Source organism: Belonocnema kinseyi, chromosome 8, assembly GCF_010883055.1.
Source record: "Belonocnema kinseyi isolate 2016_QV_RU_SX_M_011 chromosome 8, B_treatae_v1, whole genome shotgun sequence".
NCBI lineage: Eukaryota > Metazoa > Arthropoda > Insecta > Hymenoptera > Cynipidae > Belonocnema > Belonocnema kinseyi.
The window spans coordinates 51,922,208-51,946,531 of NC_046664.1; the positions used below are offsets into that span (position 1 = coordinate 51,922,208).

The following is a 24,324-nucleotide window of genomic DNA, read 5'->3' on the forward strand; positions in this document are numbered from 1 at the left end:
AGTAAAATATCAACCCAGAGAAAGAAGTTAATTTAAAAAATTTTAATTTGAAAAAAATGTATGAGTTACCTTTTTTTGTCATCAAATAAAGACATATTAACTTTTAAGAAAGTAGTTCAACTTTCGACCAAGGGTTTGATTTTTTTAGCAAAAAATGCAATAGTTGATATTTAAAACAAGAAAAATTTTAATTTAAAAGAAAAAATAGTTGCATTTAACCAATCAAAAAACATTTTTCAACAAAATACTTGAATCCATAACTGAACAAGATTCATTTTCAAACAAACAGTTGCATTTTTAACAAAAAATTTTCATTTCTACCTGAAAAGACAAGTTTTTTAAAACAAAATATTAAAATTTTCAACTAAATAGGCAAAATATCTGTCAAATTGTTGAATAAAGAAATTCCGACCAATCAGTTTAATTTTCAAGAAAATAGTTACATTTTTAGTATAAAAAATTGTATTTTAGCAAGAAAAAGAAGAATTTTGGACTAAAATTATGAATGTTTAACAACAACAAAAAAATGAATATTTAAGAAAGTAGTTCAACTTTCAATTAAGGAGTTCAATTTTTTAAATGAAAAGATGAGTTTTCAACGAAAAATGTTATAGTTGATATTTCAACAACAAATAATTTAATTTAAAATAAAAAACAGTTGAGTTGAATAAAAAAAAGATTTTTCAAAAAAATACTGGAATCTTTATCTAAAACAGATTCCTTTTTACAATAAAATTATTTTTCGGCAAAGAAGGCGAATTTTAATTAATTTTTTAAAGAAACATTCAAAATTGGTGTATTTTGTTGAAAATTCGTCTTTTTTGAACAAAATCAATTTTTTTATGAAAACGCAACTGTTTGATAGAAAATCTAACTGTTTGGTTGAATTTTTATGAATATGTTGAAAATTTGTCTTCTTTTTTGGTAGACAATCCATTTTTTTTTTGTTAAAAATGAAACTGTATAGTTGAAAAGTAATGTCTTTCGGTTAATAAAAAACCTTTTTTGTTAAAAATTTAATCATTTGTTTGAATATTTATGTATTTTGACGTTGAAAATTATTTTTTATTAGAACATAAAGTTTTTCGTTAGAAATTCATTTTTTTAGGTTGAAAATTCAATTCCATTGTTGAAAGTTGCACTACTTTCTTGAAAATTTACTATTATGTTTAAAGATTCATAATTTTAGTTGAAAACTCGTTTTTTTTTGTTGTTGTTATTGAAATGTAATTTTTAACTACAAATTCAAACTATTTTGTTGAAAATTCAATTGATTGGTCGAAAATGAACTTTTTTTTAGAGAATTCATATTCTCGGTTTGATGATTCAACTGTTCTGTAGAAAATTCTTCTTTTTGGCTCGAAAATTCAACGATCTGGTAAAAAATGTAATATCTGGTACAAAATTAAACTGTTTTAAAAATAAAAGTCGTTTTTTTTAAATTGAAAATCAATTATCTTAAATGAAAAATAGACTACTCCATTTTTGCTTGAAACCGGATAATTTTTAGTTGAAAAATTAGTTATAAAAGTGTTAGAAACGAAAAAAAATATTGATTACAATTTAATCAAATAAAATTTTGACTAACTTCAAATCAATTATTTAAACAATTTGTTTAAACATTTATGTATTTAAAAAAATTTCTGGCACAAAATTAATCTTCTTGGTTAAAAATTAAACTATTTATTAAAAATGTATATATTTTGTTGAGAATTCATCTTTTTTTTGTAGAAGATTAATCTTGTTAGTTGAAAATTCAACTATTTATTAAAAATGTATATATTCTGTTTAGAATTCATATTTTGTCGTAGAAAACTAATCTTCTGTATTTTGAAAATTCATCTTATTGGTTGAAGATTGAACTATTTCGTTTAATGTTAAAGTCTTGTTGAAAAGGCATCGCAAACATTTTTCACAGTCAATTAAATGAAAAAAATGGAACACTAAAGCTACAAAATTTTCCACTTAAGGTAATAAAAACTGAACTGCAAATGAGAGCACTCAGAGTGGAACTGTTAAAATTTGAACTTTTAAAATTGAAATTGAAAAGTATTTAATTAAAAAATGTTCAAATGCTAATTCAAATGCTCAATAATTTACGCGTATAAAATTGAAGATACTAACATTTTTCAATATAAAAAAATATAAATCCACGTTATCATTTCCAATGCTCTAAATTAAAAAATCAATCAATAAACTCTAAGAATTTTAAAATTATATAATTTTAAAGAATTTTAAGCTAGAAACAGGCAGGCGAAACTTGAGTCATTTTAAGAGATATATAGAAGTTTTGAAAAAATTCAAACTTAATGTAAAACTTTAATAGATAGCCTAATATAAAACAAAATGTAGATTTTCGCAGATTTTTAACAAAAAAATTAGATTCTTTTCAAGAATTGTAAAAGGCTTCAAAAGAATAAAAACATTTTCTTAAGATTCCTAGGAAAATTAAAAATAATTTTTCATTTTGAAAAAATATTTTAAAAGAATATTTAAAAAGTTTTTCAAAGATTTAAACAAAATGTTCAAAAAAGATTTTAGAAGATTTTAATCAAACTTTCTAAAATTTGTATGCTAATTTTTAATCTTTATAACACTCCTAAATATCTCTTAAAATTACTCAGATTTTGTTTACAAATGTTCATTTGTAAATTATACATCAAAATTAAAAAATTTCACTTACAAATTAAGCATTTTTCAAATACAATAATTAACATTGTAACGTTCAAAGTTTAAAGGCTCTTCGCAATTATAACGATTCCAGGTTTTCTATGTCAAACAATTCCGTTGAAGATTCTTTACTTTTAAATATTTGGTTTCAATTTACTTGTCTTAAATACAAATTCAAATATTGCTAAACATTCAATAATTAATCTTCTTTTTAATTAAAAATCTTAGATTGAATGGGTAAAAAATTGAATATTTTAGACTGAAACAATATTTTCAATTTAATAAAGCCTTTAATTAAGAATATCTTATTATGAAGTTATTTTTAAGTTGAAAATAGTTTATAAACTTTCAGTCACACGTTCACATTTGTTTAATGTTTAATTCTTAAATTTTGAACTGGTTGAAAATAGTTTTTTCAAATCGTTTTTGTTCACTTTTTATTACTTAAAGTACAGATCAATTAAACAACATTTATTTATTTATTAAATAAAAATGTTTTTATCCAAAATTTTCAACATCAAAGGCTTTCATTTTTTATTTGTTCAAGTCTTTAAGAAAGCATTTAGAAATTCTTTAAATTAAAAATGTAAGTTCAGGAATAAAAATTTCGAATGGAAAATTTTTGAAGTAAAAAAATCTTGAATTAAGCATTGTAAGCTAAATAATAGCATAATTGAAAAATATTATAAGTAGGTGGATCTTATCGTGGAAAGATTTTTCTTCTACAAATTTGTAAAATTCCCGGTCATTTTTCGGTCCAGCGGTGTACCCTGGGCATTGTTTTCTTTGTTTAAAAATTTATATTTTAACCTACAATGTAAATATTCCATTTTTAGTCTGGAAATTGAAATTTCTAATTATGTATTGATTTTTATAAAAAATGCAACTTTTAATTTGAAAATTAATCTGTTTTGGTTAAAAATAAAATTTTTTCTTGAAAATTTAACTTATTTTGTAGAAAATTAAACTTCTGTATTAAAAATTCCTCTTTTTGGTAGAAAATTTAAGTATTTTATTTAAAATTAAGCCCTTATTGAAAAAGCATTCTTTTGTTTTTCTGTTTTGTTTGAGAATTAATTTTTTAACCTAAAATGTAAATATTCCATTTTTTAGTTGAAAATTCATATTTCTAATTACATATTGATCATTTCATTTTCAAAATTGAACTATTTCTTAGAAATCTTATTTGTTTTTGGTTAAAAATGCAACTTTTAAGTTGAAAGTTAATCTGTTTTACTTAAAATTAACTTTTTTGTTGAAAATTTAACTGGTTTGTTAAAAATTTATTTTGGCTTGAAAATTTAACTGTTTATTTGAAAATTCAACAGCTTTGTTAATAACAGTATTGTTGGTTCGAAAATTCAACAATTTTATACAAAATTTAACTATTTGGTTGAAAATTGATGTATTTTGTTAAAAATTCGTTTAATTTGATATTAAATAAATTGTTAGGTTAAAAATAAAGCTGCTTGGTTGAAAATGAATTTGTTGTTTTTTAAAATCAACCATTTTCTTGAAAATTCAAATTATTTTGTGGAAAATTAATTTTCTGCATTAAAAATCCATCTTTTTGGTAGAAAATTTAAGTATTTTATTTAAAGTTAAGCCCTTGTTGAAAAAGCATTGGTTTGTTTTTCTGTTTTGTTTGAGAATTCATTTTTTAACCTAAAATGTAAATATTCCATTTTTTGGTTGAAAATTGATATTTCTAATTACATATTGATCTTTTCTTTTTTAAAATTGAACTATTTCTTAGAAACCTTATTTGTTTTTGGTTAAAAATGCAACTTTTAAGTTGGAAGTTAATCTGTTTTGGTTGAAAATTAAATTTTTAGTTGAAAATTCAACTATTTTGTAGAAAATTTATATTTTCGGCTAGTAAAACAAACAATTCGGTAGAAATTTCAACTATTTGATGGAAAATTGATGTATTTTGTTGTAATGCATTGAGATGATGGGCGTATTATTGGAGCCCGTTACCGAAAAAGTTTAAAAATATTTTCCAATGAAAATTAAAGATATAGTGGCATTATTGTGAGAAACTAGTATTTTGAGAATCTTTTTTTTCGAAATAGTAACAAAATACAGTAATTGCTCAAAAAAGAGAATAATAAAAGTAAGTTTTTATAAATAAAATGATAAAGTACCTGATCAGTGGATTGAACCACATTCGTCAAGAAGACATTTCGGACTTGTTTTGATTGTAAAGTCGCAGAGACTGCTCTTCTTTTTGATATGTCTGCTTTCAGGAAAAGAGCGTTTATCAAAGCGATTGCGTTTTGTTGAATCTGAGAGAAATTGTTTTGTAAATGCATCACCAGATTCGGAAATGTGACTTCCTTCTCGACTTGTGCGTATTTTCCGGAAGAGTTCAAAACTATATTTTCGAGGATACTGAGCGAGGCTTTAACGACATTAGAATCCTGAGCGGTTGACTGATTGTTCACATAACTGGCGACTTTGTTAATAAAAGGCGATTCGAGAATGTCCCATGAAACAATTCCATGGTCCATCAGTTCAACGAACGATTGCATTGCGTGGGCAAGATCGCTTCCTTTATATTTTCCAGCCTCGATCTGCAATCGTGCCAATGTTTGAAATTTTTATTCAAAGATGTTAAAAATTAATCACACATAGGCCTGGTATTGTATGGAGGCCATCAAAATCCGGCCTTCCAACTTATTTTTCAGAAGATTTCAAGACATTTCGAAGAATTTCGCAAGATTTAAGGGATTTTATAGGATCTTCAAATATTTCGAAGGATTTACCTGAGCTCATATACCAGCGGAGCTAGAGAGCATTTTTTCACAATCTTAAGGGCATGTGACACAGCTAAATACCTATATTACCGACCTCACTTTTTCAGTTCACTGAATGTTTTTTTGAACCTTTAGGTATTTAGCTGTGTCACATGCCCTTAAGATGATTCAATATTTTAATAATATTGATTAAGACCAGTAGACAATACCAATAAAATCTAAAATTATCAATTAATAGAGAACTTTGGGAAACAAATTAAATTACATTTCAAAGAATTTATAGCGATTCCTTACTTTTCAAGGGATTTTAAGGTTTTTCAAGAAATTTCACAAGATTTAAAAGATTGTATGGAATATCGAAGAACTGAAAAGATTTCTTTTTAAACATTTTTTTAGAGAACTTTAATGAATAAATTTAATTTATGATTACGGAATTTCAAATTATGTCTACTTATTTTAATGAATTTTTACGATTATATATTTATATATGTAAAAAAATTCCATATTATATCAAGATATTTAAATAATTTCAAGGAATGTAAAAGAATTTCTGTAGCATTTCCAATGATTTCAAAGAATTTTACAAGTTTTAAGGGATTTTAAGCATTGTTTAAGGGATTTCTAGAGAACTTTGAAAAACAGATTGAATTCGATGAAATTTCAAGGGTTTCATAGCTATTCCAAATATTTTACGGGATTTTAAAGTATCTGAAGGAGTTTTACAATATTTAAAAGATTTGATTGAATCTAAAAGAATTAAAAACATTTCTAAGGATTTAAAGATTTATTTAGAGAGCTGCATTAAATAGATTTTATTTGTAATCACAGAATTTCAAATCATTTCTACTTATTTTAATGGATTTTTGCAATTATAGATTTATAAATTTAGAAAATGTCAAGGAATGTAAATGATTTTTGTAGCATTTCAAAAGATTTCAAAGAATTTCGCAATATTTAAGGGGTTTTAAGAAATCTTTAAGAGATTTCTAGAGACTTTTAAAAAACAAATTAAATTATATGAAATTTTAAGAGATTTTAAGGTATTTCAAGGAATTTCACAATATTTAAAAGATTTGATTAAACTTGAAAGAATTTAAAAGATTTCAATAGTATGTCAAGAGATTTAAAAAATGTAAAGGAATGTAAAAGAATTTGGTTGCATTTCTAATGATTTCAAAGAATTTCACAAGTTTAAAGGGGTTTTAAGCATTCTTTAAGGGATTTCTAGAGAATTAAAAAAATTAAATTAGATCAAATTTCAATGGATTCACAGCGACTCTAAACAATTTAAGAGATTTAAAGTTGTTTCAAGAAATTTCACAAGATTTAAACGATTGTATTAAATCTCGATGAATTCAAAGATTTCAATGATTTCTAGGGATTTTAACGTTTTTTATTAAAGAGAACTTTAATGAATCGTTTTAATGTATATTCTCAGGGAATTTCAAGTTATTTCTACTTATTCGAATGGATTTTAAACATTATACATTTACATATTTTAAAAAATTTCGTAGGGTTTCTAGAACTTTAAAAAATTTCAAGAAATGTAAAAGAGTTAGGGTTTCCAATGATTACAAAGAAATTCACCAGATTTAGAAGATTTTATTGATGCTAAAAGAATTTAAGATTTATTTAGAGAAATTTAATGAATAAATTTAATTTGTAATTGCAGAATTTCAAATTATTTCTACTTATTTTAATTGATTTTTGCAATTATATGCTCATAAATTTAAAAAAAAAAATCGTAATGTATGAAGAGATTTAAAAAATGTCAAGAAATCTAAAAGATTTTCGTAGAATTTCCAAAGATTTCAAAGAATTTCACAATATTTAAGGGGTTTTAGGAATTTTTAAAGGGATTTCTAGAGGACATTGAAAAACAAATTAAATTACATGAATTTTTAAGGAATTCATAGCTATTCCAAATTTTGTTAAAGGATTTTTAAGGTATTTCAAGGAATTTCGCAAGATTTAAAAGAACTTCTTGAATCTCAAAGATTTGAAAAGATTTCAGAGGATTTTAAAGATTTATTTAGAGAGCTTTAATGAACAAATTCAATTTGTGATAATATAATTTAAAATTATTTCTACTTATTTTAATAGATTTTTGCGATTAAATATTTATACATATAAAAAAGATTTCATATTATATTCAGAGATATGAAAAATGTTAAGTAATGTAAAAGAATTTGCTAGAATTTCCAAAGATTTCACAATATTTAAGGGGTTTTAAGCATTGGTAAAGGGATTTATAGAGAACTTTGAAAAACAAATTAAGTTAAACTAAATTTCAAGAGATTCATAGCAATTTCAAACATTTTAAGGGGTTTTAAGATATATCAAAGAATTTCACAAGATTTAAAAGATTTTATTCAATCTCAAAAAATTCAAAAGATTTCAATGATTTCTTGGGATTTTAACGTTTTTTTTTTATTAAAGAGAACTTTAATGAATCGGTTTAATTTATATTCACAGGGAATTTAAAATTATTTCCATTAAAATTTTTTTTAAATTTATCTGCTATATCATCAGAGATTGTACCTTACCGACAGTAGATTAACCCCCCAAAGGATCCTACTCCATCTTCACTCCATTGGGAATCGAATCACAAAAGAGTTCTTATTCTGATCCCTCTAATAGCTTAATTGGAAAGGCACCTGACCGGAAATCAGAAGTTTTGTGGTTCGATTCCCAATGGAGTGAAGATGGAGTAGGATCCTTTTTTTCAAGAAATAATTTTAGTTTAAAATTATTTCCACTTATTTCAATGGATTTTTAGGATTATTCGTTTATATATTTTAAAATATTTCGTAGGCTTTATAGAGCTTTACAAAATTTTAAGGAATGTAAAAGAGTTTTTAGGTTTTCTAAAGATTTAAAAGAAATTCAGAAGATTTAAAAGATTTTATTGAATCTAAAAGAATAAAAAAATTGTCTAAGGATTGAAAGATTTTTGTAGAGAACTGTAATGAATAAATTTAATTTGTGATTACAGGATTTCAAATTATTTCTACTTATTTTAATGGATTTTTGCGATTATATATTTAGAAATTTAAAAAAATTCCGTAATGTATGAAGAGATTCAAAAAATGTCAAGGAATATAAAAGAATTTTGCAGCATTTCCAAAGATTTCACAATATTTAAGGGGTTTTAAGCATTATTAAAGGGATTTCTACAGAAGTTTGAAAAAAAATTAAGTTAAATTAAATTTCAAGAGATTCATAGAAATCCCAAACATTTTAAGGGATTTTAATTTATTTCAAAGAATTTCACAAGGTTTGAAAGATTGTATTATATTTCAACGAATATAAAGATTGATTTAGGGAGCTTAAATAAATAAATTTAATTACTGAACACAGAATTTCAAATTATTTTTACTTATATTAATATATTTTTACAACTACCTATTTTCTTTTGTAAAAAATTCCATATTATATCAAGAAATTTACAACATTTCAAGAAATGTTAAAGAATTTTGTAGCATTTCCAAAGATTTGAAAGAATTTCACAAGATTTACGGGGTTGATTTTAAGGGATATTTGGAGAACTTTTAGAAACAAATTAAATTAGTTAAAATTTCAAGGGATTCATAGCGATTTTAAACATTTAAAGAGATTTTAAGTTATTTCAAGGAATTTCATAAGATTTAAAAGATTTTATTCAATCTCAAAAAATTCAAAAGATTTCAATGATTTCTTGGGATTTTAACGTTTTTTTTTATTAAAGAGAACTTTAATGAATCGGTTCATTTTATATTCTCAGGGAATTAAAAATTATTTCTACTTATTTGAATGGATTTTTAGGATTATACATTTATATATTTTAAAGGTATTTCGTAGGCTTTCTAGAGCTTTCAAAAATTTCAAGGGATGTAAAAGATTTTTTAGGTTTTCCAAACATTTAGAAGATTTTATTGAATCTAAAAGAATAAAAAATATTTCTAAGGATTTAAAGATTTATTTCAAGAGCTGTAACGAATAAATTTAATTCGTGATCAGAGAATTTGAAATTCTTTTTACTTATTTTAATGGATTATTGCGATTATATATTTATACATATAAAAAAATTTCATATAGTAATAAGAGATTTAAAAAATGCCAATTAATGCCAAAGAATTTTGCAGCATTTCCAAAGATTTCCGACGATTTAACTTGATTTAAGGGGTTTAGGCTTGATTTTCAGGGATTTCTGAAGAACTTTAAAAAACAAATTAAATTAGGTGAAATTTCAAGGGATTCATAGCTATCCCATACATTTTAAGGGATTTGAAGGAATTTTACAATATGTCAAAGATTTTATTCAATCTCGACAAAGTCCAAAGATTTCAATGATTTTTAGGGACTTTAACGTTTTTTAATTAAAGAGAACTTTAATAAATCATTAGAATTTATATTTTCAGGGAATTAAAAATTATTTCTACTTATTTTAATAGATTTTTAAAATTGTACAATTATATATTTTAAAAGATTTTGTAGGATTTCAAGAGCTTTCAAAAATGTCAAGGAACGTAAACGATTTTTTCAGCCTTTCCAAAGATTTCAAAGAAATTCACAATATTAACAACAACAAAAAAATGCGAGGAACCTTAAATAATTTTGTAGTATTTTCAAAGAATTTCACAATATTTTAAGAATTTTATAGGACCTCTATTTATTTCAAAAGAATTGCGGGATTTAAAAGATTTGAAGCTGTTTAAAATTTTAAGCTCGATTTTAAGAAAACTTTGAAAAACAAATTAAGTTAAATTAAATTTCAAGAGATTCATAGTGATTCCAAAAGATTTCTAAGGACTTTTTTTAGTAAACTTTAACGAATAAATTTAATTTAATTTATATTCAAGGATTTTGAAATGATTTATACTTATTTTAATGGACTATTACGATTTGCAAAGATCACAAAATTTCAATAAATTTAAGTTATTTTAAAAGATTCCAAAAAATTTATCTACATTACAAAAGTTTCTAGGATTTCCAAAGCTTTCTTTGATATTCACCAGATTTAGGGATTTTATGTGACCTTTAATTATGTCAAAGGATTTACGAGATTTTAATTCATTTTAATTTTTTCGAACCGATTTTAAAGAATTAAAAGAGATTTAAAAAATTTGCAAGGGAGAAATTTGCAAAATAAATGAAATCAAATCAATTTTCAAGGAATTCCTAACAATTTCCAAGGGATTTTCAAATATTTCAAAGAAATTTAAAAAGATGTAATACATTTTATTGCATCTCTAAAGATTTCTTGGGATTTCTGCAGTTATTTTTTAGAGAACTTTAATAAATAAATTTAGTTTAATTTATATTGAAATGGTCTCAAATAATATTTACTTATTTTAATAAATTATTACGATTTTTAAAAAATTCAATGGAATGTAAAGGGCTTTAACAAACTTCTAGAGAACTTTACGAAATAAAATAAATTTTATTTCAATCCAATTATGACGGGATTCAACGATTTCAAGGAATATAATGGAATGAAAAACTTTCAAAGGATTTTCAAGCTTCAAGTTATTTAAAAAGATTCCAAAGGATTTCGAGAAATTACAAAAATATCAAGGGATGTCAAAAAATTTCAAGCAATTAAATCTTTTTTACCAAATTTAAGGGATTTGATAGGATTCCGAGTATTTATAAGATTTTAGAGGATTTTTCCAATTTCAAGAGATTTCTCGAGAATTTTAGGGAAACAGTAAATTTTTTTTTCAAGGGAGTTTAAACATCTTTTACATTTTCTAACTATTTCGAATATTTTAAAGGAATTGAAAGGTTCAAAAATTTCAGGGTTTTTTATACGGTTTTAAAAGGATTTCAACAATTTTAATGGTTAAAAAAATATTTTCAAAGGTATTGGGAATGGTTAAACTGCGATGTGCCACTGATGACAAAAATACGAACAAGAAAGAATAGGTACGATTTTAAAGATGCATTTTAAATTGTGCATAAAAGTGTTTTAACGATTTTTTTGGAATTTAAAGTATTTGTTAGATACTAAGAATAATTCTTTATCAAAAACAAAGGGTTTTAGATGGAATTGACATATTATACAGTGAAAAACCCATTTTTGACAGAAATAAATTTCTAAAAATAAAAAATAAACAATTATTTTACTATTAATTGTGACTTTCAAATGATTATAAACTTAAATGGTGTTGTTTTGAAGCAAAAATGAACTCAATGTGAATTTTTATTAATTTATACATGAAATATTTACTATTTAAAAATCGGATCTAACAATTAGGTTAGAACTTTTATTTCAATTCCTAGCGTATATACTTCGTATTCTTTGCATAATCTGGATAAAATTGGTCGATACATACATTTATTAAAATTGATTTAAGCTTACAATGCATTGGAACTTCAATGAAATAGTGAAATAATTGTTTTTGTTTTGTTTATAACCTTTTTGACAAAAAATGTGTTTTTCTGTTACTGTTTAAACTGGGAATTCAATCTCTATTTATTTTGGATGAAAAGATAGTTTTAATTTTGTACCAAATAGTTGAGTTTTATATTAAATTATTGCATTTTCAAGCGAAAAGAAAACGAGTTTTCTAAAAACCAGTTCAATTTTCTACCAAATTGTTGAATCTTCGGCAAAAAAAAAAGAAGTTTTAAGTAGTTCCGCTTTCAACCAAGAAGTTCAATTTTTAACTTAAAAACATGAATTTTCAACGATAAATTTAATAGTTGATATTTAAAAAAAATATTCCGTAAAATATTTGGAGATATTACGAGATCTCTTGATATTTTTCAAATCCATGAGAATCTTTCTGAATCCTTTAAAATATTCAAAAAGCTATTGAAATTACTCAAAATCCATTATAATATTAGAAAATTCTTCAAAATTCCGTTAAATCTTTTAAAATTGTACGAAAACCTCTCAAATTCGTGGATATACTTTTGCAACTTTTAAGGTCTCTTAAAATTTTTTGAGATCCTCCGAGATCTTTAAAGCCCCTTTAAATCGGTTAAAATCCTTTAAAATCTTAAGGAATTCTCGAAATTGAAAACCTTCGTAATTCCATTAAAATCCAATGACATCCTTTAATATTCGATAAAATACTTTAGTATCTCTTGAAGTCCTTTAAAATACCGTGGAATCTTTTGAAATCGCATCAAATCTTTCAAATTCCAAAAAATCATTTATAATCCTTTAAAATAGGTGGAAATCTCTTAAAACCTCTAAAAAAACAATTACAATCCTTGCATTTCCCTGAAATATTTCGAGATTCATTAAAATATTTCCAATCCGTGAGAATCTTTTGAAATTCCTTGAAATCATTTAAACAGGGTGCCTAGCAATTCTTAGGAACAAAATTCAAGGTCTTCTCCAGGGGTTTCAGGTCAAGAAATCCAAATTTCCAAGGTCTTTTTTACGTCACATAATGAAATAAACGTTTGTAATACATGTAAAAAATGAGCCATTTAATTTTTTATTGGCCAAAAATTTCTAATGAAAGCCGAATCGTAGCTAAACAAATTCTTAATTTTTTGCGGACATAAGTCGTCTTTGTGAAATCTTTAGGAATATTTTTAAATTTTTGTAATGTCTTTGAAATCATTTAAATCTTTTGAAATCTTTGTCAAGTATTACAAACCTCAGTGAAAGCTTGAAATTTCGGTGAAATCTTTTGGCATTGAAACCTTTTGAAATCGTTTAAGATCTTTGAAATTCTTGAAATATTTTTAAACTTTTTTTAAATCCTTATAAATATATCATATTATAAATATCAAAATAATAATTTTGATATCGTTTAAAATATTAAAAATGTTTTTAAATCTTTGAAATATGTTGTACTGTACCCTTGTTGAAATCTTTTAACTTCTTGAAAGCTTTGAAATCTACTAAAACTTTGTGATTTTTTTTTTAAATCTTTATAAAATCTTTGAAATGTTTCTTTAATCTCTGTTCGTGAAATATTTTCTGTTCAGTTGAAATTATTAAAATCTTTTTAAATCTTCTCAAATTTGTTGAAACCTTTTGAAATCATTAAAAATCTTTTAAATGTTTTGAAATCATTGAAATCTGGTGTACTGTATCCTTGTTAGAATCTTTGAAATTCTTAAAATGTTTCGAAATTCTTAAGAATTCTTTATAATATTTGAGAAATCTTTGATAATCGTTTGAAATCTTGTTAAACAATTTTAAACCGTTCAAAATCTTTGAAATGGTTTGAAATCCTTGAAATCTGTTGTACTGAACCCTTGTTAAAATCTTTGTAATTCTCGTATTGTTTTGAAATCTTGATGAATGTTTTATGAAATCTTTAAAACTTTTGGAAAATCTTTTGACACCTCTTAAAAAATTTGGAAGTTATTTAAAAACTTTGAAACGTCTTGAAACCTTTAAAATCGTTTGAAAGTTTTAAAACCATTGTGCAATGTTCGAAATTTTAGCAAAATGTTCGAAATCTTTGAAATATTTGTGAAATCTTTGTCAATTCGTTGAAATTATTTAAATTATTACAAATCTTAGTGAAATCTTTTGATATCTCCTAACAAATTTTGAAATTGTTTAAAATCTTTGAAATGTTTAGAAATCTTAGAAATATGGTTTAATATACCCTTTTTAAAATCTTTAAACTCTTTTGTGAATCTTAAAATCTTTGTGAAATGTTCCAAATTTTTATGAAATGTTCGAAATATTTGGGCAATTTTTGTAAAAACTTTTTAATTTAGTGTACAGACCTTTTTTGAATGTTTGAAATCCTTGAAATTTTGTGAAATGTTTATAAAATCTTTCTTGAATCTTTGTTTTAAAACCCCTTGAAATCGTTTCAAATTTTTGAAATCTTTGAAGTCTGGTGTACTGCACCCTTTTTCAAATCTTTGAAATCCTTCAAATCTTTAAAGTTTTAAAATGTTTGTGAAATCTTTATTGAAATCTGGCGTACGCGCCTTTTCTAAATCGTTAACATCCGTGAAATCTTCATGAAATGTTAAAGATATTAAAAATATTTTGAAATGTTTGAAATCTTTAGAAATAATTTGTAACCTTTTTAAATCTGTTGTACGCTCAAAAACCGAGTGGTCAACCTCTCGAAAAATCAGTCGTATGGCCATGGCTTATTCTAATTCTGAAACTGAATTAACATTTAAATTTTAAACTAATAAATAATTTTTGTAATTTTTAAGTGGAACACCTAAACAAAAAGTGTCTTGAAATATCTTTATTTATTCTGTAATAAACAAAAGATAAATTATATCTTGACGAATAACAAAATTTTCAGCAGCAAGATTTTTTCAAAACGAGATGTTTCTCTCATAACAGGCTAAAAGATTTTAATTACTTTTCGCATTTCGATAAAATTACTATTAAAAAAAAAAAGAATAATTAAAACTCTACGAAATCTTCTAAAATCTTTTTAAATCTCCTAAAATCAATAGAAATCCCATAAAATATCTCGAAAACCGTTTAAAACTCTTAAAATCCGTTAAAATACCTTAAAATTCTTTGAAATATTATAAAATTCCATTAAAACATATACATATTCTTTATAATTCGGTAAAACACTTCAGTATCTCTTGAAATATTTTTAAAATTATTTGAAATTCCGTGGCATCTTTCGAAATCGCTTCAAATCTTTTTTTGCGTATCTTTTGAAATCTCTTGAAATTTTGAAATAGCGATTAAAATTGCTGTAAATATCTTAAGATTCTTTATAATATTCGAAAATCCTTTGAAATATCTTGAAATTCCTGAAAATCGATTCTAATCCTGCTAAATCCTTTGTAATCTGCGAAACTCATTTTTAATTTTTCAAAACCTCTCAAAAACTCTAAAATTCCGTTAAAATCCTTCGGCATGTCTAAACAATACCTTGTAAAATCTCTTCAAATCGGAATCTTACAAAACCCCTGGAAAAATTTTAATTTTTCTCCGAAATTGTACTGGGTCGTTTTAATATATAGTTGTGTAAAATTAAATATAAAATTAGGCCTGATGTGAAAAAATTAGAAATGTCAAATTCATGAATCATCAAAATGAATGACGAAACAGTTTGCAAGAATAAAAAAAATGTGGCAAATTACCTGAGAAATTAACAAAGCCAATCCCTGCTTGTTAATAAATTCCAGCGCAAAAGTCATATCAATGCTGAGAAATCCAAGTTTCTCGAGCGCTTTTTCGTCAGTATTATTACAATTAAGCTGCACTAGAATATCACTCGCTGTTTTTGATGGAGAATGTTCCAATCTTAAAACACTTCCATTTTTTACTTCATTCCGATTTTTTTCAGTGATATAATTCTGATTATTATTCTCAGAAAATTGCAAAGCAAAAAACTCTGCGTCAGAAAGACTCCAGCCGTTGCAAAGTTCCTGGAATAAGTTAAATGACAAAAATATGAGAAATAATCAAAAAAAATTAATGCTCCAAAAAATTGAGAAAGAACATAATCAGAATATGTGCAATAAATATAGAGAAGATATTGCTTAAAGTAAAGGACAACACAAAAAGGTTAGGTTTCGAAAATAGATTTGGAAATGCGTTTTTTGTTAAAAACAACAGAATTTAGAGGTTAGGGATGAAAATTTATTGGAAAAAGAGATATTTTTATATTACTTACCGTTATTATTCCAGTAAGGGGCTGCTTTTGATTAAACTCTATTAATTGTGGCACTTTGCCTGTCATTTCGACAGCAATTTTAACAATATTTGCATCTTTTTGGACAGGAATTTTTGACGTTTGTGTATACATGTTGGTCTTTCAATTTTACGAAGTTCTGCGAAAGAACCGGGTTCAGTTTTTTTTCAAATTATTATTTCTTAATTGAATAAGAAATTGTGAATAAATTATGACAGCCATAACGGGCCATAATATCGTTGTCAACTGGCGCTTCTCACTTGACAGCTCTGCTCCAAAAAAATGTCGGAAACCCATTGCGCAGAATTCTATGCGCAACTATGTATTTAATTACAAAATTTTTAAGTTTGATTATAATTTATTTATTTAGTAATTTAGTCGAATAATAATTAGTTATGTATTTTAACTACTTTTTAAATTTAAATAAATGGTTAACAAATTTTATTATTTTTGTTATAAGAAACAAAATGTTTTCAAGTAAATATTCATTTTTAAATCAATTTTTAGGATGGAAAGAATGAATACAGTTACCTTATTATTAAATTGTAAACAATTAATTAATATATATTTTATAATAATATTATTGCTTATAAATTTTTGCTATACAATTTTTAATTCTTCAAATTTTAAAGATTCAAAAATGCCAAAAATGAATAATTAAAATTACCGTTGTTTTCATTTAATTAATTAATAAATAATTTAATTAGTCAAAGAAAGGGTCTTTCCATTCCTTTTAAATAAAAATTCGACCTTCAAACAAAAGTAATTGCGAATTTTTAACAAAAAAGAACAATTTACAAAAAATGTAATAGTTGATATTTTAAAAAAGGAAAAAATAGTTAAATTTTCTACAAAACTGTTTAATTTTCAACACAAAAAGACAAATTTTCTGTACAAAACGGTTGAATAATTTTTAACACAAAAATATCTGACAACTAAAAAGTTAATTTTCAATCAGATACCTAAATTTTAAGCTAAAAAAATTAGATTTGAACATAAAACGGAAATTTTCAAAAAAAAAAAAAACTTTAATCCAAATAGTTGCATTTTCCATTATGATTCATTATCTACCAAAAATTGCATCAATTTTCAACGAAATAGTACAGTTTTTATACCTAAAAGGTAAATTTTTAATGAAAAATGATGAGTTAAATTTTAATTTAACAAATTCATTTTTTCAATCAAAAATGTGAAAAAACAAAAACGAATCTTCTACAAAATAGATGAATTTTTAATAAAAAAATATGAAGTTTCAACCAAAAAGTTAATTTCCTATCAAATATATAGTTACATACTGAGACAACAAAATGAGCTTCTAAGTTAAATAAGTAACATTCCAAAAAATAAATACATTTCTAACCAAATAGTTGAATTCCTATACTAAAATTTTTTTTAACCTAAAGTAGAATAATTAACTAACAATTGAAAAAAATAATTTTCAATAAAAAAACGAATCTTCTACAAAATCATTGAATTTTCGACCTCATTGTTAAATATTTTTCTAAATAGTTAAATTTCCAAGACAAAAAGGGATGTTTAAACAAAGCAATTCAATATTCTACCAAAGAGTGCATTTTTGAGAAAGTAGTTGAACTTTCAACCAACATGTTAAATTTCCAGTGCAAAAAGATGAATTTTTCAACAAAATATGTTGAATTTTCAATCTAAAAGGACGAATTTTCCACGAAGCAGTTCAATGTTCAGCTCTAAAATAAAGATTTTCAACAAAAAATTTAATCTGTTACCAAACAGTCGAATTATTTAAAAAACAGTAATTTTTTTAAATAAAAAATATCAATTTAAAAAAAAATGATTTTTCTACCAAATAGATGAATTTTCTACCAACTTGTTGAATTTTTAAGCAAAAAGGACAAATTTTCTACAAAGCAGTTGAATTTTGAACTTTGAAATATGAATTTTCAACAAAAAATGGAATTTTCTACCAAAGAATGGAATTTCTACCAACTGGTAGAATTTTCAAGCAAAATGGATGAATTTTGCACAAAGCAGCTACACTTTTAACAAAAAAAAATCATTTTTTAAATAAAAAATATTACTGTTCAACAAAAAATTGTTTATTTGATCTAATAGTTTAATTTTCCACACCAAAATATGATTTTTTAACAAAAAAGTTTAATTTTCTATGAAATAGGGGGCTTTTCTATGAACTAGTTAAATGTCCAAGACAGAAGGGCGAATTTTCCACAAAATAGTTGAATTAAAAAAAAAATAGCATTTTCTAGCAAATACTGTAATTTTCTACCAACTTGTTGAATTTTCAATCCAAAAGGACGAATTTTCTGCAAAGCAGTTGAATTTTCAACTCAAAATATGAATTTTCAAAAAAATGGATTTTTTTACCAAATAGTTGAATTTCATGCCAAAACGATGTATTTTCCACAAAGCAATTGAATTTTCAACTAAAAAATATGAATTTTCCACGAAAAATTTGATTTTTTACTAACTAGTGGAATTTTCAGCAAAAAAGTGAATTTTTTACTAAGGATTTTTCTACTAAATAATTGAATTTCCTACCAGGAAATATGAATTTTTAACAAAAAATTAAATTTTCTACTAATGAGTGCGATTTTCTATCAACTGGTTGAATTTTCAAGCCAAAAGGATGAATTTTCCACAAAGCAATTGAATCTTAATTTAAAAAATATGAATTTTTAAGAAAAAATTAGATTTTTTACTGACTAGTGGAATTTTCAACAAGAAAGTGGATTTTTTAACCGAAAATATGAATATTCAACAAAAAAGTTGACTTTTCTACCAAATGGTGGGATTTTCTATTAACTTGTTGAATTTTCAAGTTGAAAGGACGAATTTTTTACAAAGCAGTTGAATTTTCAACTCAAAATATGAATTTTCAAAATAAAAAAAATTATTTTTCTACCAAATAGTTCAAATTTCAGCCTAAAAATTTAATTTTCTACCAAACAAGGAATTTTCTATCAACTTGTTGACTTTTGAGCCAAATTGGCGAATGAATTTTCCATAAAGTAGTTGAATTTTCATGAAAAATTTAATTTTCTACTAACTAGTGGAATTTTCAGCAAAAAGGTGAATTTTTTACTCCAAAAATATGAAATTTCAACAACGAACGTTGAATTTTGTATCAAATAGTGAAATTTTCTAATGACTTGTATTTTCAAGCTAAAGGAGCGAATTTCTCACAAAACCGTGGAATATTTAACTTAAAAATATGAATTTTCAAGAAAAAATTTAATTTTCTACCAACTTTTTAAATTTTCATCCCAAAAGGATGAATTTACACAAAGCAGTTGAATTTTCAGCAAAAAAGTGAATTTTTTACTTGCGATGTTTCTACTAAATAGTTAAAGTTTCTACCAGGAAATATTAAATTTTAACAAAAAAGTTTAATTTTCTACTAATTAGTGGGATTTTCTATCAACTGGTTGAATTTTCAAGCCAAAAATATGGATTTTCCACAAACCAATTGAATTTTCAAGTAAAAAATATTAATTTTTAACAAGAACTTTAATTTTTATTGACTAGTGTAATTTTCAGCAAGAAAGTGATTTTTTTTACCCGAAGATATGAATACTCAACAAAAAAAGTTGTATTTTCTACTAACTTAATGAATTTTTAAGCCAAAATGACATTTTTTCCACAAATTTCTGAAATATTCCACTCAAGAATATGAATTTCCAACTAGAAATTAAATTTTTTACCTAAATAGTTGAATTTAAAAAAAAAATTGAATTGTTCACTTATGATTTTTCTACTAAAGAATTGAGTTTGCTACCAGGCAAATGAATTTTTAACAAAAAACTAAATTTTCCACTAATTAGTGGGATTTTCTTATTGACTGGTTCAATTTTTAAGCCAAAAGGATGGATTTTCCACAAAGCAATTGAATTTTAAAGTAAAAAATATTAATTTTCAACAACAAATTTGATCTTTAACTGACTAGTGGAATTTCTAACAAGAAAGTGAATTTTTTACCCGCAAATATGAATATACACCAACAAAAAAGTTGAATTTTCTACCAAATAGTGGAATTTCCTATCAACTTGTTGAATTTTTAAGCCAAAAAGCCAGTTTTTCCACAAAGCAGTGGAATATTCCACTCAAAAATATGAATTCTCAACAAGAAATTAAACATTTTACCTAATAATTGAATTTTCAAAAAAAAAAATTAAAATTTTCTACCAAACGGTTAAATATTCATCCAAGTAGTTAAATTTTCAACTAAAATTATGAATGAAAAAAAAAAGATTTGTTAATAACATAGTTCAACTTTTAACCAACTAGTTGAATTTTTACAAAAAAAAAAAAAAATTTTGGCGATAAATGTACCCTCTGTAAGACAGCATAGAAAAAACGATACTGCCCCCCCCCCCCCCCCCCGTTAAAAAAAGCTACGCAATTTATGCACGGCTCCAAATATGCATGTGCATTCAGGTTTTTTTTTTGAATTTGAATACTTTAACTGAAAAATATAAATAAAATTGAGTTTATCGCATTATATTAAATTAAAAAAGTTCGTTTAAATCGTCAAAAAATAACTCCCCCGCTCCCTCTTTCATATACAATCGTTAAAAAAATACAATTGCCTCTTTTGATAAATTATCTAAATACGCCCTTTACAGGAAAAAAATTACATATTTTGGAAAAAAACTCTAAGAATCAATATTTAGTACCTCAACAATACAAATAACATTAAAAAATCAAAATTTAGGAAATTTAAAGTAGATTAAAATCCAAATTAAAAAACCTATTCAACGTAGAATAATCAAATTGATGCAAACTCCTGTTTAAAACAAAAACTCTTAACCAAATTTGGACAACAACGAACAAAAAAAAATAAATAAAAATAAAAAATAACAACAAAAAATTCTATAGTAAGATGAAAAATAAAAATAATTTTCGTACAGCCATCCACATCCCCTTCCTTATTTGTTTTCTTTCTTTCGTATTTTTTATTTTTATTATCATCAAATTACAATAAAATAATATTCAAAATAAAAATGGTGCTGTCAATTTCTACCTATTAAATGTTTCTTTCCTTCATACGAGTAACGAAACTTTGGTAATGCAATTTCATTAATTTTTTTTATTTTGAATGTTATTTTATTGTAATTTGATGATAATAAAAATAAAAAAACGAAAGAAAGAAAAAAAGGAAGGGGATGTGATTGGATGCCTTTTCATTTTTCTGTCCTCTTTTTTATTTTGGTTCGAAAATTATTTTTTTTTTGTTTTAATTTTTCAGATTACAATAGGATTTGTGTTTTGTTTATTCGTTGTGGTCCAAATTTGGTCGTTGGATTCTTGTTTTTTTTTTAACAGGAGTTTGAATCGACAAAAAATCAATAACCCACTTTGAAATGAAGTGCGTCAATCATTAATAAAAAACAATTTTCGGGAAAATCAACAAATTGCACAAAATATTGTGATTTAATGCGAAATATAATCTCTTGAATATTATTTTACAATTTACACTATTCTATTATTATATAGTAGTGTACAAATTCTCCTCACAGTGCAGCCCTGAATTTCTAGTTTAAAAAAAAAATCAACTAGCATACACAATCCTTTCAAAAGGCATAAGAAGATATTTCTTTAAAGATCCGGGTATGCCCAACTTTAAATTATCTTTTTAATGCTTGGATATCTTCTCTCAAGTGCGTGCCATCGCAAAATGGTCGATTGGAAGTCTGTTTGCAATTGCAGAGCCAATATTCTTTAGTCTCGGGAACTGTGAAACGTATCGGCCTCAATTTGACTTTCAAGAAAATATTTTTGTGCGTGCCATCGCACAAAGGTTGATTTTTGCTCTGGCCGCAAAGACACCAAGAGTAATTTTTCCCAGCCACCAAATTCATCCTAAATGGCTTTTTATCATATATCACTCCATTCCCTTTCTGCATATTTGCACTAAATACCTCTTTTAACGGATTTTTTGGAATTTCTGGCTCTTCCGTTTTAGTTGAATATCGAGCGATCTAAAATGGAATATTATTTTCGAGGTTAGGTATTACGATTGAGTTTTATCTCTATATCGTAGTGATACGAGTAAATTGTGATTTAAGTTAAATGAGTGGGGCTTAGTATGTTTTTCTGATAAATGCTAAGATGATCGTTTAATGGTAAATATAGAATAATATAGAAGTAAATTCGAAAATCAATTTAAAGGTTAGGTTACTTTATTATGTTTATTCTTTCGGTTGAAAGAGTTATATGAAGATGATTAAAAAAATAAATAAAATATAGATCACTTACATATCTTTGTTTCCATAAAGCTAGTTGATTCAATCTCTGTAATTTGTTAATAACCGAAGTTAAATTCATTTTTTAAATGCAGAAAGAGAAAATGGAGCAGTGTTATCGTGTTGATATATTTCGGTTTGATTTTAGCTGTTGGCAACAATGTCCCCAATCTTGGGAACTTTTTACTGCACCGTGAACCCGATTGGTCACTTTTAGCGTGCTGATTTTGAAATATATAAATATTCAGTTTTAATATTTATTATAAATGATGATTGGAAAATGCATCCAAAGTAATTACTTAATCCTAAATTCGAATTTTGGAGTAACTGATAAAAAAATAATGCAATTTTCATGCAAAAATGTTATTTATTCTGACTGCAGAAAAAAAATTCTTCTTCAATATAGCATTTTAAATGTTTCCAAATGTTCCTAAAAAGGTGATAAGAAGATTTAATTTTAAGAAAAAAATATTCGTTTTATAGTATAAATATGATTTTATTATTTGTATACAATGTTATATATTTCATAATATGTACACAATAATTAATTAGTAATTGTAATTCAGTTCTTCAAGTTATTAAAAAAAATTTATGATTTAACATTTATCAGTGGAGTAATTAATTATTCCTAATGCACTTCTGGTAATTTTAGTGACTTTATTTTAAGTCACATTGTCGGAGATAAACAAAAATGTAATATTTAAAACACGACTGACACGAGATTAATTATTGGGACAAATAAAAATGATTTATTTCTCTGACAAGTCAGAATTCATAACCTCTTTTTCATTAAAATTGATTTTTTTCTATCTGTTACTCCAGAATCTTATTTTAGGTCTAGGAAAATTCTCTTTGGGCATTTCTCAATCATTATTTATCATAAATATTACATCTGAATGTTTAAATAATTCAAAATCAGCGCGCTAACAATGACTAATCGAGTTGTTGGCGCAACGCAAGCGCAGTTTTAAAAAATACCAAGATTGGGGGCGCTGATTGGCAAGATTGCGAAAATCAAGGTGTGTATATAAGCAGCCGTTTTGAAAATTCTTCATTTAAGTAATTTTTTTTTATTGCTTATAGCAATTACACTTAATTATCATTGACATATAAAAAATAAAATATTATAAATTCAGCTAAATTTATTGTTTGGTTAAAAGAATGGTATAATATAGAATAAATAGTTTTTGTTGTTTTTGTACGTAATACTTTTTAAATAATAATAATAGGAAGAATAATAATTGGAGAATATTGAGATTACTGATGTTAAAAAACCTATATATTCAAAAATGCCCTAATCCATTTGTCTAATAATATCGTTAATACATATATTATACAAAATTATACAAATTAGATAACATTGGTACAAACCAATTAAGCAGTTTTTTTGTGACTATAGGAAATTGTATGCAACAGTTGTTATGTAACTACTATATAGCAGAAAAAACGAATAAAAACTAAACAAATTGGTTAAAGTAGGCTTCGAGCGTCTACAAAAAAGGGTTTCGAAGCCTATTCAGACGTTAATTAAGTCGTAAAAGAGTCTTTGAAAACATAGAGAAAACATTTTCCGATTAAAATTTGTAAACAAACAGTTTGTGTCGAAAAATATTTTTAACACATTTTTTTCATCTAATAAGACTAATACGACATCATTAAAGTAATAAAAACTAATCAGGCTAATAACAACTAAACTCAACTATAGGAAATGTTATTCAACATTTGTTATGTAACTGCTATGTAATTAAAATAAGGAATACCAACAAAACTAATAGTAATGAAATTTAAATAATAATTATGATTAGATTAAAATTGAAAAAATCCGAAAAATACTGATGTTGAAAAACTGATTGATTAATTAAAAAACAGCTCAATAAGTTTATTTAATAATATTCTTACCACCAATTTTGAGGTACGTTTTGTAATTATTCCATAACAGAAAGTTAAAATTAATTACATTTAGGTGATAGAACTATTACGGAAAATTAGGTAAATTATTACGCAGTTTTTCCAAAAAGTGAATATAGGAAATGTTACGCACATTTTTTAAAATAATAATATTATACAAAT

The 24,324-nt window shown here is 24.6% G+C and overlaps 2 protein-coding genes across 2 annotated transcripts in view; both read right to left on the reverse strand.

Moving 5' to 3' along the window:
• LOC117178214 (engulfment and cell motility protein 1) overlaps positions 1-16,283 on the reverse strand; it is a 32,069-nt gene extending 15,786 nt beyond the window's left edge. Inside the window, exons 1-3 of the mRNA XM_033369521.1 lie at positions 15,998-16,283; positions 15,462-15,749; positions 4,818-5,246 (exon numbers count right to left, since the gene is read on the reverse strand). Of these exons, the coding sequence (XP_033225412.1) occupies positions 4,818-5,246; positions 15,462-15,749; positions 15,998-16,129 (849 nt within the window). The 5' untranslated portion in view covers positions 16,130-16,283. The remainder of the gene's footprint in view (positions 1-4,817; positions 5,247-15,461; positions 15,750-15,997) is intronic.
• Positions 16,284-21,439: 5,156 nt separating this feature from the next.
• LOC117178138 (CDGSH iron-sulfur domain-containing protein 3, mitochondrial) lies at positions 21,440-22,388 on the reverse strand. Its single transcript, XM_033369393.1, has 2 exons — positions 22,268-22,388; positions 21,440-21,990 (listed from the first exon to the last, which is right to left on the reverse strand). Exons 1-2 carry the CDS (start codon positions 22,334-22,336, stop codon positions 21,637-21,639), a joined length of 423 nt encoding a protein of 140 aa, XP_033225284.1. The 5' UTR covers positions 22,337-22,388; the 3' UTR covers positions 21,440-21,636.
• Positions 22,389-24,324: the final 1,936 nt, after the last annotated feature.

What these genes read in the sequence shown, in the direction of transcription:
- LOC117178138 (XM_033369393.1), bottom strand. Translation starts at nt 22,336, where the DNA reads ATGAATTTAACTTCGGTTATTAACAAATTACAGAGATTGAATCAACTA. An exon ending in CTTTATGGAAACAAAGATAT is followed by an intron (nt 21,991 to 22,267) that starts GTAAGTGATCTA and finishes ATTCCATTTTAG; the next exon opens with ATCGCTCGATATTCAACTAA.